The sequence below is a fragment of the Ambystoma mexicanum genome, chromosome 3p, assembly GCF_040938575.1.
Source record: "Ambystoma mexicanum isolate Mex_15411 chromosome 3p, UKY_AmexF1_1, whole genome shotgun sequence".
NCBI lineage: Eukaryota > Metazoa > Chordata > Amphibia > Caudata > Ambystomatidae > Ambystoma > Ambystoma mexicanum.
In genome coordinates, this window is record NC_090925.1 from 870,613,858 (window position 1) to 870,629,893 (window position 16,036).

The 16,036-nt window shown below is 43.8% G+C and overlaps 1 protein-coding gene and 1 long non-coding RNA gene across 9 annotated transcripts in view; one reads left to right on the forward strand and one right to left on the reverse strand.

Moving 5' to 3' along the window:
- LOC138581031 (sulfotransferase 1B1-like) overlaps positions 1 to 4,279 on the forward strand; it is a 537,627-nt gene extending 533,348 nt beyond the window's left edge. For all 4 annotated transcript variants that reach the window (XM_069652055.1, XM_069652053.1, XM_069652052.1 and 1 more), the window contains exon 8: positions 1,558 to 4,279. In XM_069652055.1, the coding sequence (XP_069508156.1) occupies positions 1,558 to 1,670 (113 nt within the window). In that variant the 3' untranslated portion in view covers positions 1,671 to 4,279. The remainder of the gene's footprint in view (positions 1 to 1,557) is intronic.
- LOC138581033 (uncharacterized) overlaps positions 1 to 16,036 on the reverse strand; it is a 470,134-nt gene that overhangs the window by 316,346 nt on the left and 137,752 nt on the right. The gene's annotated exons all lie outside the window — the stretch shown is intronic.

Below are 16,036 nucleotides of genomic sequence, written 5' to 3' on the forward strand. Positions count from 1 at the left end.
CTACTTGTGGCATTTGCAGTAGTGATTATAATAGTAGCTGTAGTAGTATTGGTGATACAAGTAGCACGAGGGATAGTACTAGTAGTACTATTGGTAGTCACATCACTAATCATAATTCCTACTACTACTAGTAGTATTCCTTTGAGTCTTACTGTAATATTACTACTATAACTTGTAGTTTTATTACTAGTAGTAGTATTTGTACTACTGGTGATACTACTACCACTTCTACTCCTGTTGTAGCAGTAGTAGCAATAGTAATACTGCTACTCCTACTACTGGTATTATCACTAGTAGCATACCTGAATGTTATGATCCAATATTACTACTATTGGTAGTACTGGATCTACTACCACTAGTACTACTGTTTTTTTGGACTGTTATGCTGTCAGCAGCAGAGTTGGATTACCAGATATGTAAACTTGTTGGTGAAAGTGCAAGGAAAGCATCTTCACAGCTCCAATTGCAAGTACACTGCAAATGCCACTTCTGTTTTCACAGATTATAGATAAACTACCAAATGGATGGTACCTTCAGTAAGAATAATACTTAACATTTGTTAAACATAAGATACAAGGAAAGAGTTGTTGGCTGTACATTCAACAGAGGGCAGCATATTCATAGTAAGGAACTAAATATTGTATTGTTTGTAACCCCTCTTTAAATAGGGGTTACAATAGGTGCTTGAGGCACAGAATGATAAGGATAGTGCCCTGCGTGCGAACATATCTCCTTGTCAGAGTACATCAAATATGTTAACTGGCCCCATCACTTCTACATAGTCCTCCAGGGTACATGTATAGGCCCAGCAGGACCTCTTTTAAAAATGTGGAGTTTTTTTATTGCAGTACAAGTCTTTCTTATCGCTCTCAAAACCTCTTGCAGCTTCTGTGTAGTTGTTTAGAAATATGTCTCTCCTTACCTTATATGTCGATATATATTGATGTGTTTGTTTGTTAATGGGGCTCTGTCAGTGTATCCCTCTTTGTGTCTTCATGTTAGTCTCTGTGTTATGTCACTTTGCTATGGGGAGGGGGACCTTCCCTCACCCCATTTAGAGGGGGATAATGTGCTGGGCATAGATAATTAGGTGATGTAGGAGTAGGGGGGATGCAGGAGTGATACCCCCTCTAAAAGAAACCACAGTAACCCCATTGTTCCCAAATACATTTATACCATTGGCATACAGTGGCCAGCATGTTCCCATCTGTATCGAGCTCATTAATACTCTCAACCATGGTCCATCCAACTTTAAGTCTCTTTCAATGTATCTATTTCATCTATCTTTCTGTTAATATTTGTCTGTCCACTTCTAGTTGTATGGCTCTTAAAAAACCCATCTACTTGTTTTTATAACTCTTCCTTGTATGTAGTCATTTATCTTTGCATGTATGCCTATCGGCTTAATCGTAATTTTACATCATCTAATAATATCTTCGCAGTATGTCCCTTTATCGCTCCCTCTATTTCTCTGCTTTCTCCTTATGATCTTACACTCGTATTCCATCCCTCCCTTTGCTTCCACATCATTTAATCTGTCCACTTTTTCTTTTGAAGGGATTGCCGGTGATTGGAAAAATCACTTCACTGTGGCCCAGAACGAGAGGTTCGATGAAGATTACGGTAGGAAGATGAAGGGGAGCCCTCTGCACTTCAGGACTGAGCTATGAGGACGAACCTATGGGCTCACAGGGCATCCATTCCAGTTCCGCCTTCTGTACGCCTGATATCGAAATAAATCCTCTCTAGAGGCTGTTTGTTGGAATTAGCTGTATGAAGAGTAGTAATAGCACAATAAAGTCATCGTTGGGAGCACTACTTTCTACTTTAAGAGGAGTGACCTTGTACCCCTAACATTGGTTACTGGTAATGTTACCTGAACTACACACTTTCTATTAACCCTTACCTCACATCAAAACTCTATTCTGCTTGTGATGTCATCTAAAATAATAGAATTTAGATTTGTTGGAAGGGAGGATGCATTTTGTTTATAACCATTTCAATGCCTTCCCCTGCCAAAGGGCACAACTTCTGGGTGATTCAATAATGCCCAGTGGGAATTAGTACATATATAAGCTCCCATCGGCAAAATGATGTACTCCCATAGGCAAAATCGGATCACTTTATTCTGATGTTTAGGTATGACCGAAGGACACTCAAAGTTTTAAAATATCATGGCAATGCATTGCCGGGTATCTGCAGATATACAGTCTGATGGGTTTCTAAATGGAGTTTAAAAAAGGTCTTGTCTTGAAATTCTGACAAGATGGGAGGATGACTAGTGGATGAGGAGAAGCAGGTGAAGGAAATGGGAGTTTACACACACGCTACCCAAGATCTGGTATAGCATTGACAGTGCACGCTTCGTCTAATATTGCAGTTCAGTAGGTATAAAAACTATTGGAAGCCTAAATGGTGGGCATGTGGCAACTAGTACAGTCCATGTCCGATGGGCACATCCTTAGTCACAAATTTGCTGGAGGAGACACAATCGCTTGCACAATATCCTTCCACTGGGACTCAACCACTTGCACAGTAGCGTTTGATGAGAACATTTTCACAGGCACACTACCTATCTGATGGGAACATCAGAACTAGCTCTATTGCCGTTTGACTGGATCATGATCACTGCCCCTATAACTGATGAGGGTATTGGCGACTGTGCACAAGGGTATTATCCACCCCTTTCAAGTTGGCATTCGGCCTGCAAGGGAACTGTCAGCCCTGATATCACTCCTGGATGATCTATGTTGGATGATGTCTGTTCTTTAGTATGTTGGCCATGCAGCCATGTTTGGCGTTGTCGACCATCAAGTGCGCTTGAGCTTTCTAGAGGTCTGGAAATCGGATTCTAAGGTTGCTTTCCTCTCTACTGGTGGACCATGTGCAACCTATTTCTTTTTCAGATCTCTGTTATTCACTTTGGCTCAATTACCTCTTTTCTTCTGCGATGAGCCTTAAAGAGAAGGGAACAAAGACCTGACCCCTTGATGGCTGTACATTTGCAATGGCTCTACCTTTTCTTTCTGTTCTACACTGTGCCTCAACTTTTATGCACTGTTTCCAGGCAATCTGAGAATGGGTGAACATAAAATGGATCAGGTTTTACCAAAAGTGCACTGAAACAGTTCTGTTCAGCCAAAACCTTCAACAATGGGCCACTAATCCTTGGTTTATAGAACATGGGCCTTTTACTGGACCAGTGTCTTCAATGGAGGGTGCTGTCTTCCTCATTGAGAGAGCACTATCCCTCGTGCCACAGGTCTGTACAGGGTCAGCTCCTGCTTTTACCACATGAAGACCCACTGCATAGTCACCCTTATTTTGGTTTTCCTCATAGAATGGTTGTACTGGCCACAGCACATTCTTCAAGGCTCGACTATTGGGTCAGCCTTTATGTGGGCATGTCTACTACCTTCACAGCCCTCTGCCAATGCGTCCAAACGGAGACCTCTCATTGTCTAATGAGGTTTGGCCCTGAGGAATATTTTTTGCAAGAGATTCGAGTCCAGTTCTGACTGCCATTGGGCACGAGGATCCAGTCTAAACATTTGTCTGGCACATCAACTGTATCCTATTCAAGGTCATAAGCTCTTACTACCATCCGCCTCACCAGTGGTGTTGGGGCCATATAAGAATCTGGGACTAGGCTGATCTTGCAACATTCCATGATCTTACCTCTGCTACAGCGAATCATAAACAGTTAAAAAAACAAACTGAGACCTCACTTACTGGCCCACCAGCCAACACATTCTTTGCTGTTTCTGACTTTCTCGTTTTAGCACCTTTTAAAAACTGCATGTGTATCTGCATAACAATAACTTAACTCAAACCTATTGGTATAAAAGTATACATTGAATTATTGCTCAATTAAAAATTAACTGTTCTGTGAAGAGTGTGATCACTGTTTCGATAACTGTTGGATAGAGATCGGAATACTGGAAAATCAATTCCTGGGGGTACGATTACGGCACACTTGCTGTCTAATGAGGCATTATCAGAGACATCTTAACTTTTTCAACATGAATATTGGCAAAAGCAATGTCTTCTGTTGTGTGATTGCTGGCAAAATAAATGTCAAATGGAGCATAATCATTGTCATGTTAACTGTCTGATTGGACCACAAAACTGGCAGAATGACTGACTTCTCATATTCTAACTATGATGTTAATCACTGACAGATGTTATGAGGGGGATGATGACTCATACGTTGAGTACCCGAAATACACAATGCGTCTTCAGCCATCTCTCTTCCAAAAATAAAATTTAACAAATACTGGCTATCGCTTCATTGTTTTACAGAAGAAAAAAATAACCTTGAGAAACACTTGTAATATCTACAAGGGGAAATCGTGTTACAAAAATAGCATGGCGCTGGCATGCTTTTCTCTAACATGAAGGACTAGCTGGGGTACCCGGCATTGCTGATCGAATGGTGTCTCATGTGCCCTGGAGGATGTTGCTTTTGTCCTCATGTCAGCGAGTCTTGCCTCAGTTGCTCTGGCATTTCATTCACCCTGGAGAAAGTTGCTCTTGTCCTCTGGTTGGCAAGTCGTGCTGCTGTTTGTTGTATTTCAGAAGCTCTTGATATTGATTTTCGCTTTGCATAAGATGGAGCTTTTCCAAGTGATGTTCGTTTTTTGTGCGGCATGTTGCAGTCACTTAGCGGCTTCAGCGCATTTGAGAAAATGTCCAAGAAAGATTGATTGATTGTGCTCTCTGTTCGTGAATGAACTTAAGTAAACTGTAACCTTGCCATTTCTGTTCTATTTGGAGTGGGGTGATAACATTTTCTTTTTTTATTCCCCTTAAAACTGCTTTAATTAAACAGTTTTGAACTGTATACAGTAGTAATACATTTTAAAGGCATAACAAACATATCGAACATTTTGCTTCAGACACTTTTCCAAATTGTGCCTCTTTCTAGTACCTGAATCGGGGTGAGCATCAGTAAATGAGGATGTCTACAGTGTATATTCTTTGCATCCAAACAGACTACAATCTTGCCCCAGACAAATGAGAAATCCATGCAACATTTGGTAGCAGTGGGTTCAACGGTTTGGATTTGCAGAGCTGGACAAACACACAAACTTTTTTTTTGCATATAAGACTTTTGCATCCAAATACAGACTACAATCTTGCCCCAGACAAATGAGAAATCCATGCAACATTTGGTAGCAGTGGGTTCAACGGTTTGGATTTGCATAGCTGAACAAACACACCATTTTTTTTTTTGCATACAAGACTTTTTTGCATCCAAACAGACTACAATCTTGCCACAGACAAATGAGGAATCCATGCAAAATATGGTAGACATGGGTTCAACGGTGTGGATTTGTATAGTCTGACAAACATAGATTCGGCTTTATATATATAAAGATAAACACATTTTGAGGCGCACAGTATCTTTTGCTGATTTTAGCTGCAATGTGAGAACCTGTGAGCTGTTCTTGCACCATATCAATTTGAATCGGCACAGTAGATTTGAACTGTACTGACACATACTTAGCAAACTTGTTCTGGCCTGAACTTTTCCACACTTGCATATTAGTCAGTAACTTCACTTCACAGTCTCGAAGTGTATCATGGATATCAGGCTACACATACAGGATTGTTTCCTTGCACACCACCCATTGCAAGGGAGTACCAGTCTGTGCTGAAAAGAGTTCAGGGACTTTCATGATGCATGGGAAGTTAGGAGGATTTCCTCATCAAACAGAAACCTAGACAAGCAACCCTAGATGTCCCCAAGAGCAAAATGATGAGATGGACATTTGAGTTTTTCTGGAATATCTGCTGTTGTAATCCAGTTTCTGCATGTGGACCCATCTGACACCGTAGGTAGTCAAAGCAAGAGAGGCTGGTGTGATGCTAGTGCCTGTTGTGCCATACATCCAACAGCCTAAGTCATTTTCCCTTTATCCAAAACCTCCACCCATTGTCCACATATGTGTCAAGAAATGACTATACTTGAAAGCCATATTTGCACAAAAGAAAATGCTAGAAGAAAATGCTAGAAGACAAGTCTTCCCTAGATATGTCCTTAGCATCTGGAACAACGTCTGACCTCATATCGGACTCAACCCAACACTTCTACAGGCTATTAACCAATGCGTCTAGTGACATCTCTTTGGGGTGTTTGAGGTTAAAAAGAGCAGTGAATCTTTCAAAGACCTACATCTTCAAGTTCGGAATTGGCTCCCGAGACAGTTCTTCCTGTGGAACAGGGTGAGAATATGTGCTTATCCTTCTACTTGCACCAGATGAAAAGAATGACTTGTCCTCCAAGATGGAGAAATGTGAGCTAACTCCCCAAACAAGAGTACTGGGACGATATTGCAAATAGCTCATGAATCAAATCCTTTGGAGTGTTGGGATACAGGGGTTGTAGGTTGAACCTAAAAGCCAGGTTCTGTTGATCGCATGCCTCAACTAGAAATAGTAAGGATAAAGACCTATAGGGTTTATAACTTTATTCCATAACCAGGATCCCATTCTTGGGATTGGTTTAGCTCCTCGATGACAAAAAGGGTTAAATAACAAAGTGCCAGACATTTTCCTATTGTGGGGATACTGGTTTCCTATAGCTTTTCTAAACACATTACACTCTCCGGAAGTCATCAGCCAGCTGCTTCTTGGCTCAACTCTACAAAGAGGGACTGTTTGGAATAAATGCTGGTAGGGTCTATGGTTTACCTTCAATATAATGAGAACTCCCTGCTTGGGGTTGGTCTATCACAGCAGTGTCAGGATAGTTTAATAACAAAGGGCCAGAGTTCCCCCTATTGTGGGGATTCTGGTCCCCCCGTACCCACCAGGTTTTCCAAACACAACACAGTCTTCAAATAGCACCCAGCCACTCCTTTGCTCCAGATCAGTCACATATATGTAGGGTCCGGTGCTACTCATCTCTGCTCCCAATCACAGGGATATGGTGCTCACCGACTTTGTTGCCACAAGTCCTCTTCACAGGGATGTAGTGCCCGGCTTGCTATTTGTAATACACACCAGGACATGGATAGTGCCTAGTTCACTTCCTCCTTATTGAGGGTTAATGAGCCCTTCTTCACTGTAATGGATATGGTGCCATCCAAACCTCTGTGGTGAGTCGCCCTAATTTCCCATCTTAACAGGAAATTAGGTCTGGCAGCTTACCAAAGTACCTCCTATGGGGTTGTTGAGTAGGGATACCGCCTGCTCACTGCTCTCACAGAGATGCAGTAATTGCCGTTCTGAGCAGCATTGTGCAACCTTGCATTCATGTATTATATCTACCAAGGAAGGAAGCAGACCGATCCATAGACCAAAGTGCAGAGCAGGAAACAGTCAGCTGAAGTCTGTTCGCGGACATGTTGAATTTGACACCGTTGGGTTGACTTACCCGAACGAAAGTTGGCAGTGAATGCTTTCTGGCCGGGCTTCCTATTGCTCCTTCAGCAGCAGTTGGAATAGACCACAGAATGCTGTAGTGCCACTAAACACAATGAGAGGAATTCCAAGGTGCGCTGAGCATGCTTAAAAGCTGTATAGTTCCTAATTAAACCTAACAGGAACCATTGCACAATAAACCAATACAGGACTTGATTAATAATTGTATGACAAAAAATTGTGAGTGGAATAATCTATCCTTAGAGGGAATAAAATAATAAATGGGGAATAACCAATCCGAGTCTGCGTTAGAAAGTACTCCAGAGACTCAGTGGGACAAAAGGGTCTGGGAAAGCTCATTCAGTGTCTTGAACCTGGACGAAACAGACATACGTGCTGAGGCTCTGTGGATACAAGGGGAGATTGCTGCAGAGGAGAACAAGAATGACAGCTCTCTAGAAGAAAGCAGTTCAAGCCTGGGAACATTGCAAAGAGATCTGCAATAGCCTGGAAGAGGAAGGCAGACCAGTCAGTAAAGCATAACGGCCCCTCAAGTTCTTCGGCGAATGAAAGCCAGAACCAATGGCTTTCCACCAGCGACCCGTTGATAAGGAGAGTAGACCATCCTGTCCTGTGGTAATAGAATACTGGTTGCCTGTAAAGGACCTTGTGTGAGGGGGTAAAGAAACAATTAAATCCAGATAAACTCATGGTATATGAAGGATCTCTTGTTCATCTTGGAAATCTCAATCTCTTGGTAAATCCTGTTGTGCATCCTGAAAAACCCGAGGCTGAAGGAGGACTGGTTGTGAAACTGAAGACACCTAAAGTTTAGGAGGGACCTGCAGTAAAATCCTGAGTAGGACTAGGGCTCGGAAATTGTGGTCCGGCTGAGGGAGAGCTAGCCAGCAAGAAAACCAGGAAGCGAGGCTTTGAGATGCAAGTCGAAAGCAGAGCAGCCTGAAGAATGGACCAGATGGTAAGTAACTGTTCCAAGAACCTCTCCACTTTTGTTTTGCTAAGTAAGAAAGGGATGTACCTTTGAAATCTAGATGTGAACATTTGCTTTGGGTCAAAACATTGGAATTGCTGTGTTGTTAGTTTAGTGTAACCAGGAAACTAAAAGACTGGTGTGACAGATATTGACCTTGTCAAGAGCGGGAGGGAGAAGCTCACCACACAGCAGTACAGAGCCAGTCCAATCCCTTAGGGGGAAGGCAATTGGTGGGAACCAAGCCATTACACCACCCCTCGTGCCAGCATGCGTCAAAGTACATATGCTTGCTAGTTTTCTTTTGCATTTACCGAAGCCGAGCTCTGAAAAGAATGTCCCGAGATGCGAGGGGAAGTTAGAGCTTCTTGCAATGCAAACAAAACTTGCATGCCTCAGGATTCCATTCTTCACAGCTGAACCGTGAGAGAGGGAGAGACGCCAGATTTGCTCTGCACCAAAAACCCAGAAGAGTCACACTGGAGGCGAGCGAAGCAGCACAGCAGCAACTATCAGCTGTTTTGTGAACCGGACCGGCAGAGGGTGCTGGCTGTCCCGTAACAGAGCCACTACACCCCGAGGGACTAAAAGGGAAAAGATCCCCAGACGTACCTGCAGCGAAAGGCCCAAACACTGAATTTTGAACTATACCTTTTCTCATGATCCGATCTCCTGGGTGGCATACCCATGCCGAATAAGTGGGCAGGTCTGAAAGCTGCTTTGAACACATTCACGACCAGGGAGAGGGGAATAGACAGGAAATTGGTTGGGGGCAGTTGGCGAACCCTCAGCCAGGGAAGAGATATATAAGAAGGGGACAGGAAACAGCAAGTGTGTGTATAATATTATAAATACGTGTTTTGTAATTCATGAACGGGACTGTGATGAATCCTGCAGAGTCATCACTGCTCCCCAGCCTAAATGTTCCTCCCATGTGGCCAGGGGAAGGCAGTTGCTACCTGATCCTGACTCTGGGGGGATAATATAAAGGATTATCACATGGGAGGAGATGGCTGTCAGGGAGAGGCGATGACTTCCTTAGGAGAGACGCAGTATTCTTCTCTATATAAAGAGGAAAACCCCATAATCCCTAAATACCTGATGGCATGTTATTTTGCAAATCCTTCCCATGTTAAAACCTAAACCACTATGTATGAAAAACCTCCCCAGTGGAGTAATATTTATACCTCAGATATGCATGGTTTACCTTCAACATCCTTTGAGTATAACGATTTTGACCTGGATTGGAGTTCTGAGCAACACAGCACTACAAATAATATTCACATAACCTCTCCTGGTTCTGATCATCTTCATTCCAACAAGCATTTAGGACAATATCACCTTGAAAAGTCTAAAACATATTTGGACTCCAATTCCCATAAGCGTGGGGATTTTAGATAAAGAAGAACAAGAAGTCAATGAGGAGAAAATGTGACATTAAAAGTCAAGTGCATTCTAGTTGTTCAAGGTTGAATCAGCTACGCAGGACATTTAAACCCGAAGGTTACCTGCAGCTGGAAGATCGAGGAAGGTGAGAGGCTGCAGAGTATGCGGAGCGAGAAGCGAGACTGCTGACAGAGGCAGTTCACAGGAAAGAGCCACCTGGAGCACCGATGAACCATTTCCATGCAGCAGGTCGGCAGTATTCTATACCGGAGAGCAGAACCTCTGGTAATGAGAAGGAGAATGACACGCAGCGCGGTCACAAGAGGAGAGGCCCTGCAGAGCTATGCAGGTTCTGGTAGCGAAGGAAGCAAACGCTGATGCAGGGACGAAACAAACCTCTGTGCAGACAGGGAAGCCAGCCCTGCAAAGGACGCTTGCAGCAACAGCACGGTATAACAGTGAGTCAGCCTGAGAGTAAAGGGGGCCCTGCGACGTGCAGAGACCTTAAAGAGTATTTGAAGAATACTTTTGAATACCGACCAAATAGAATTAGAAAGAGAAGGCAAACATGGTACACTTCCCCCGACATGAAATGTCAGTTAGGGGAAAACTGGAACCAGCATTGCCATAAGCCAAAATACTTTGGGAGGGAAATAAAGAGGCAAATATGGTACAATTCTCCTGATATGAGATGTCATTTGGGGGAAACCTGGAACCAGCATTGCCAAAAGACTTTGGGAGAGAACTAAGGAAGCAAGAGTTGTGCAGTTCTCCTGCCATGAGATGTCATTTGGGGGAAACCTGGAAATCACATCGCCATGAACCAAAAGACATTGGGCCTCATTAAAGGTCTGCCAGTCCGGAAATAAGGGCACCGGTAGCAACGCACCAGCACCCTTTTTGGACTGGCAGACTACAACTGTGCCTTCCGGTGCCGTTGCACATGGCAGGTCTGACCTGCCCGGCGCAATGGCTCCAGGAGGCACAGTTGTCACGGAAGCACTGGCACTGTTACTAATTGTGCCGGTTCTTCCAAGTACCCTTCCCATGCCGTCCTGTGTACTCCACAGGAATGAGGACTAACATTTTCCGCTGCTTGATTTCTCGGGCTGCCAGGACTTGTAATGTCCTGGTGGCACCGGGCTCTCAGGTGGTGGAAACGGTGTTAGAGTCCGGCAGCAATCCGCCAGTAGCACTGGTGGGTTATGGCCGGACTTTGAATGAGGCCCATTCTAAGAGAATTAAGGAGGCACAAGTTGTGCAGTTCTCCTGAAATGAGATGTTAGTTGGGGGAAATCTTGGACAAGCATTGCCAAGAGCCAAGAGCGACTGAAAGAAAAGTTGACAGACAGAGCTTGAACAACCGCTCATATATGAAATGTCTGCTTAGGGTAAATTGGTACAAGTAACCACTGAAGTCAACAAGTTGTGTTATTGAAAAAGTATGATTGTGTGATACCTAAAGTGGTAAGAAGATTGCAGAAAGACCTGATAAGAGGATCAGGTAATGGTGCTTTTTGGAATGTGATACATGGCAGGAGCATATGCCAGGAGATGTGTCTGAGTGAAAAAGGAGATATTCCTGGCAGGAGAGTAATCCAGGATATGAAGAGTTGTTCATTTAAAGAAGTTGAGAATTCCTGTCTGGGGAGTGTACCAGGAAAGGAACAGGTGTATCAAAGAGACATCTGGTTTAGCCATCCTGAGAAAGTTTTCTAGGAAAGACACTTTTGGTTTTGCCATCCTGAGAAAACTGTTCTATGAACGAGACATTTGGTTTTGCCATCCTGAGAAAAGTGTTCTATGAAAGAGACATTTGGTTTTGCTGTCCTAAGAAAAGTATTCTGTGGAGAACATTCTGACAACAGTATCCTACGGATGAGAAATATTTTTTCTTTGCCAAAGAAGAAACTTTGTGGAAAAGACGTTTTTCTGTTCACTTCACAAGAATATTATTAAAACCACATATTTCCCACAGCCTTCCTAAAATGGTTCACGGGAATGCAGACCACTCCTGAATACAAGGACTGCCTTAATTGGAATGACTTATTTTGAACTTTCACATTATAATTTGTTGGGTTGGAATTAGAAACAATTATCTTGCACATTTTTGTATATGCTAGTGTGAGGGTCAGATACAATTTGGACACCGGCCCAACTTGCTTTAATTTTAGTTTCAAAAGTAAGGACATTCTCATTAGGATAGGGGCAGATAGGCTGTTAGCCCCACTCTTTTTGTTTAATAAACATTGCGAATGTTCAGCACCCTACAACTTTGTGTCTGTCTCTCAGTTCTGACCCCACACAGGACCCTGTGCTTGCATTGTTCTTCTTGTGGGATTTGATGGAGGGGGTCTCTGCAGCCCACACACATACCTGCCTCCTGATAGCTTAATAGGACAAGCAAGTCTTATTGGGTAGCCCAGCTTCCCTGGCTGCAGACAGACCACTGGACTGCATGGTGGGCGGTGTAAGGAACTCATGGTGACAACAGTAAAGAAGACACAAGTGATCACAGTTCAAGGGTGTTTATTAAACTATAAATGTAGGGGGGGGAAACACCTATCCTAAACCTAAACATAAGATGGGAGCAAACATCGACCATAAAATGAAAAATAAGGCACTCTTTGTGGTGTCTTCGTCAAAGTAAAAAGGCCTAGACAAAAAAAAAACTATTGCCAATCCCTTACAACTAATTACAGAAATAGTGTGGAATGGGGTGTTCAAATAAAAAAAAATGTTCACAAATAATAAGTCAGGATGTGATTGCCTTGAGGTCTCCCTTCCCCACGTTTTTAGCATGGGATAAGGTGGCACTTTGGAGCACAACACAGCTCGAGCCTTTCCAGCATGAGCTAACATTTCCGTAGAAGCTACCAAGTTCTTTGTTGGTTCAAATAAGTCTCTTGCCTTCGAGGCCTGGTGCTCTCAACAAACAAACACAAAGTTCTTGTTCTATGAATACGTTGGGTGATGGCTTCACCCCTTGGTCTCCCTCTTCTGGGCGCAGACCCCTTGCAAGTCGTGTTCAACAATTTATCAAAACAGTTCCTTTCTCAATGAACGTTGGGTGGTGACCTTCGATCCCTGGATCTCCCTCGGCCGGGCTCGTATCCCAACTGACAAGGGCGACAGTTCACCTCCCCTTGTCTTGCAATGCTTCTTGCTTTCACAAATCTTCAACACAGTTCTTCAGGCTTTGCCCCTGGTTATCAGCGTCCCTCTTACAGGTTCACTCTCCCAACTTTACGAAACACAGTTCATGTGCTAATTGTTACCATGTGGGATTCACTTCCCTTAACTTTCACAATCATCGGCGGTCAAAGACTTTTGACAGTACAGAGGATTTTACAAGACCCCTGTATGGCCACTTTGACCTTTCTTCGCTTCTTCCCAAGGCCTTCGGGTTATGGTAGTCATTAGATTTTTGAGTGAGCAGCCACGTGGTGCCGGACACCTCTGCTGCTGGTTTTCCCCCTTCAACATATTTAACAGTTCTTTGTTCAAAATTCAAATAGGACTTGCTACTTTTCGTTCAACACAGTTGCGTTTTTTATTGGTTCGCCCCTCGCCTCACCGGCTGTGATGAACCGCTTGACTTTCTTTCTTCTTGGAGTCAAGGTTGGTACCACTGAGACAAGCATCTCTCCCTGGCTTAGTAATCAGCAGAAGAGGATCTTGTGTACTGTAGACATCTGCTGCAACACACGTTGGCTATTGTTTGTGGACATATTACTTGCTCTGCAGAGGCTTCACAGTCCTTAGTCGGAAAGGACAAGGTCGACTCTCCCCTTTTCACCCTGTCGGTCTGCGCCATCTTTCTTCTCTCTTAAACTGCTGTGCTGAGTTAGCTCTTACATCGTGCCGTCTGCCTTGCTTGTTCTATGCTGTTGTGCTCCACCTTTTCTCCCTGTGTGGAAGGGAAAGGGCCATCAGATGTGTGTAATGCTGGTCAATTGCCTGACTTTGCCTGACCCTGGTTATCGGACACGTCTGGTAAACGGCTCTGGTGTTAGTCTGCTGTCTTTCATGTGGTGCGAAAGTTTACATGTGAAAAAGGGGACAGGGCAGTGTTTTGGAATGTACTACGTGGTAGGATGGAAAAAAGGTGTTGAAAGAAGGGGGATACTGTGTCTCGCCCGTTGGTGTCTCACTCCCCAAGGACCCCCCCATCCAGATGATCCTCCCTCACTCGTCCACTCCCCAGGAAATTGATCCAATAGCAATGGCCGTATCCTGGCCACCTTGAGGACAGATCCCCGGGGACTAGCTAGGGAGACACCTTGAGGTTTCTCACAATGGAGAGTGTTGGAAGCTAGTGGAACTCTGCCGATCCCAGGTGCAGTGTAAGCCCTAAATCCTGAGCCTACTGGAGCAGAGAGACGGAGCCACAACTCTGACGGCAGACCGGCGTGCCAGAACTGAGGCGGCCGGGTGAAGGGGAAGGTGACTGGAGATCCGAGCAGTGTGGGTCCCAGACTGAAGGTGCAGCCTCCTCCTTTAACAGCAGACACAGCGGGACAGCAGGTACACAGTTCCCCATAAGGAGAGGGAGGAGGTTGGTGGAGTTCTGACTCCATCTGAAGGAAGCTCATAACGCTAAGAAGGAGGGTAAGCTATCGATGGGGCCTGGTGGGCTATAGAAAAGCTAAGACGAACAGAAAAACCCTGAGAGGTTGAAAACGAAGTCAATATCCTGAAGAGGGTTATAAGGAAAACCCAGAGTAAGGTACACACTCAAAGGGGGTGAAAGTACAAAAAAATAATCCATGAGGAAATACCGAATATCCACATGGAAGAAAATCACTGTGAGCGAGTGAAAACATGATTAATAACCGATGAGGGATTACTGAATATCCATAAGAGAGAAATTCACTGCAAGGGAGGGAAATTCACTCCAAGGGAGGGAATAACAACCCACAAGGGGTTACTGAATACCAACCAGAGAGAAGAAGACTCCAGGAGATGAAGCTAAACATAATCACCCAGGAGGAGTTACTGAATACTGACAGAAGGAAAGAACACCCCACGGAGGTGAAGTTCAATATAACTAACTCCCCCCATTCCAAGGGCTTAACGAATACCATCAAGAGTGAAGGACTCACCACGATAGCAAAGAGAAAGATAACCCACAAGGGGTTACCAATCACCTACAAGAAAAGAAAACCCTTCCAGGGGTGGAGCTAAAAAGAATAACCCACAAGGGATATCAAATACTGACAAGAGGAAAGAACACTCCAAGGGGTGGAGCTAAATATAACTCACAAGGAGTTACCCAATGCAAACTAGAGAGGAGAACACTCTAAGGGGTGAAAGTGAGAATAATAACCCACGAGGGGTTACCGAATATCCACAAGAGAAGAGAACACTCCAAGTGGGTGAAAGCGAGAGCTGCAGCCCATCAAGGGTAACTGAATTAACTGAAGAGAGAAAGAGAAGATGGACCTACGCTACAGGTCTTGCAAAGCCAAATTGCAGAACTAAGACAAGAACTATTTAATTTTACATGAGACTTTGTTAGAAGGGATGAGAAGTACCCTCATGTGGAGGAAAGCAAGAGACTTTACATTTTGAACTGTACAAGTAGGCCCTCTGCCTGAAGCTCCAAAGAGGAGCCCTGAGACTTTTTGGACTTTACAAGCATACAAAGGTCAGAGTAAGATACACTGGGAGAGTGAGTCAGGCACCAACCAGCACAAGCTAAGAAGGGGGAGGAGAAATCCTTCTGCAGGCCAACCTTTGTTTTTCCTTTATTAGTGGTAGGGTCAGTTAGTATGATAGCATAGGTTTGGACAGGCGACAAGCCAATAGTTCTGTAAGACATTCTGACTAGCACCATTTTATTATTTTTTTTAGCATAGGGGAACCATAATAGCAGTAGGGTCAGGAGAGGGATTTCTTCTTTATTTTAATAAAGTGAATTGGTTTGAATCATGACTAGTTGTACGTCTCCTGTGTCACACATACCAGCTGTGTTACCAAGATAACAAAATGTCTAACCAATATTCTATTAAAATAGGACAATTAATAAATCTTACAATGCAATCACAGTAATAAAAAAACAGGGCACCCCTGTAAATGAAGACACAGAATGGCAGACTTAGTGAAGATAGATAGCACTCTGGGTCTGAAGACGGGTGCACAGGCAATCATTTCAGCATAAAAATGTATGTGCACTGAAGATGTTTTTTCAAAAGGTTTCAGAGTGGGGTCATACTAGTGAAGCCTTTTATGGCAGGTCGGCAGACACAAGCAGTACAAATACCTTTAATTGTTATTGGGGCTAAACAG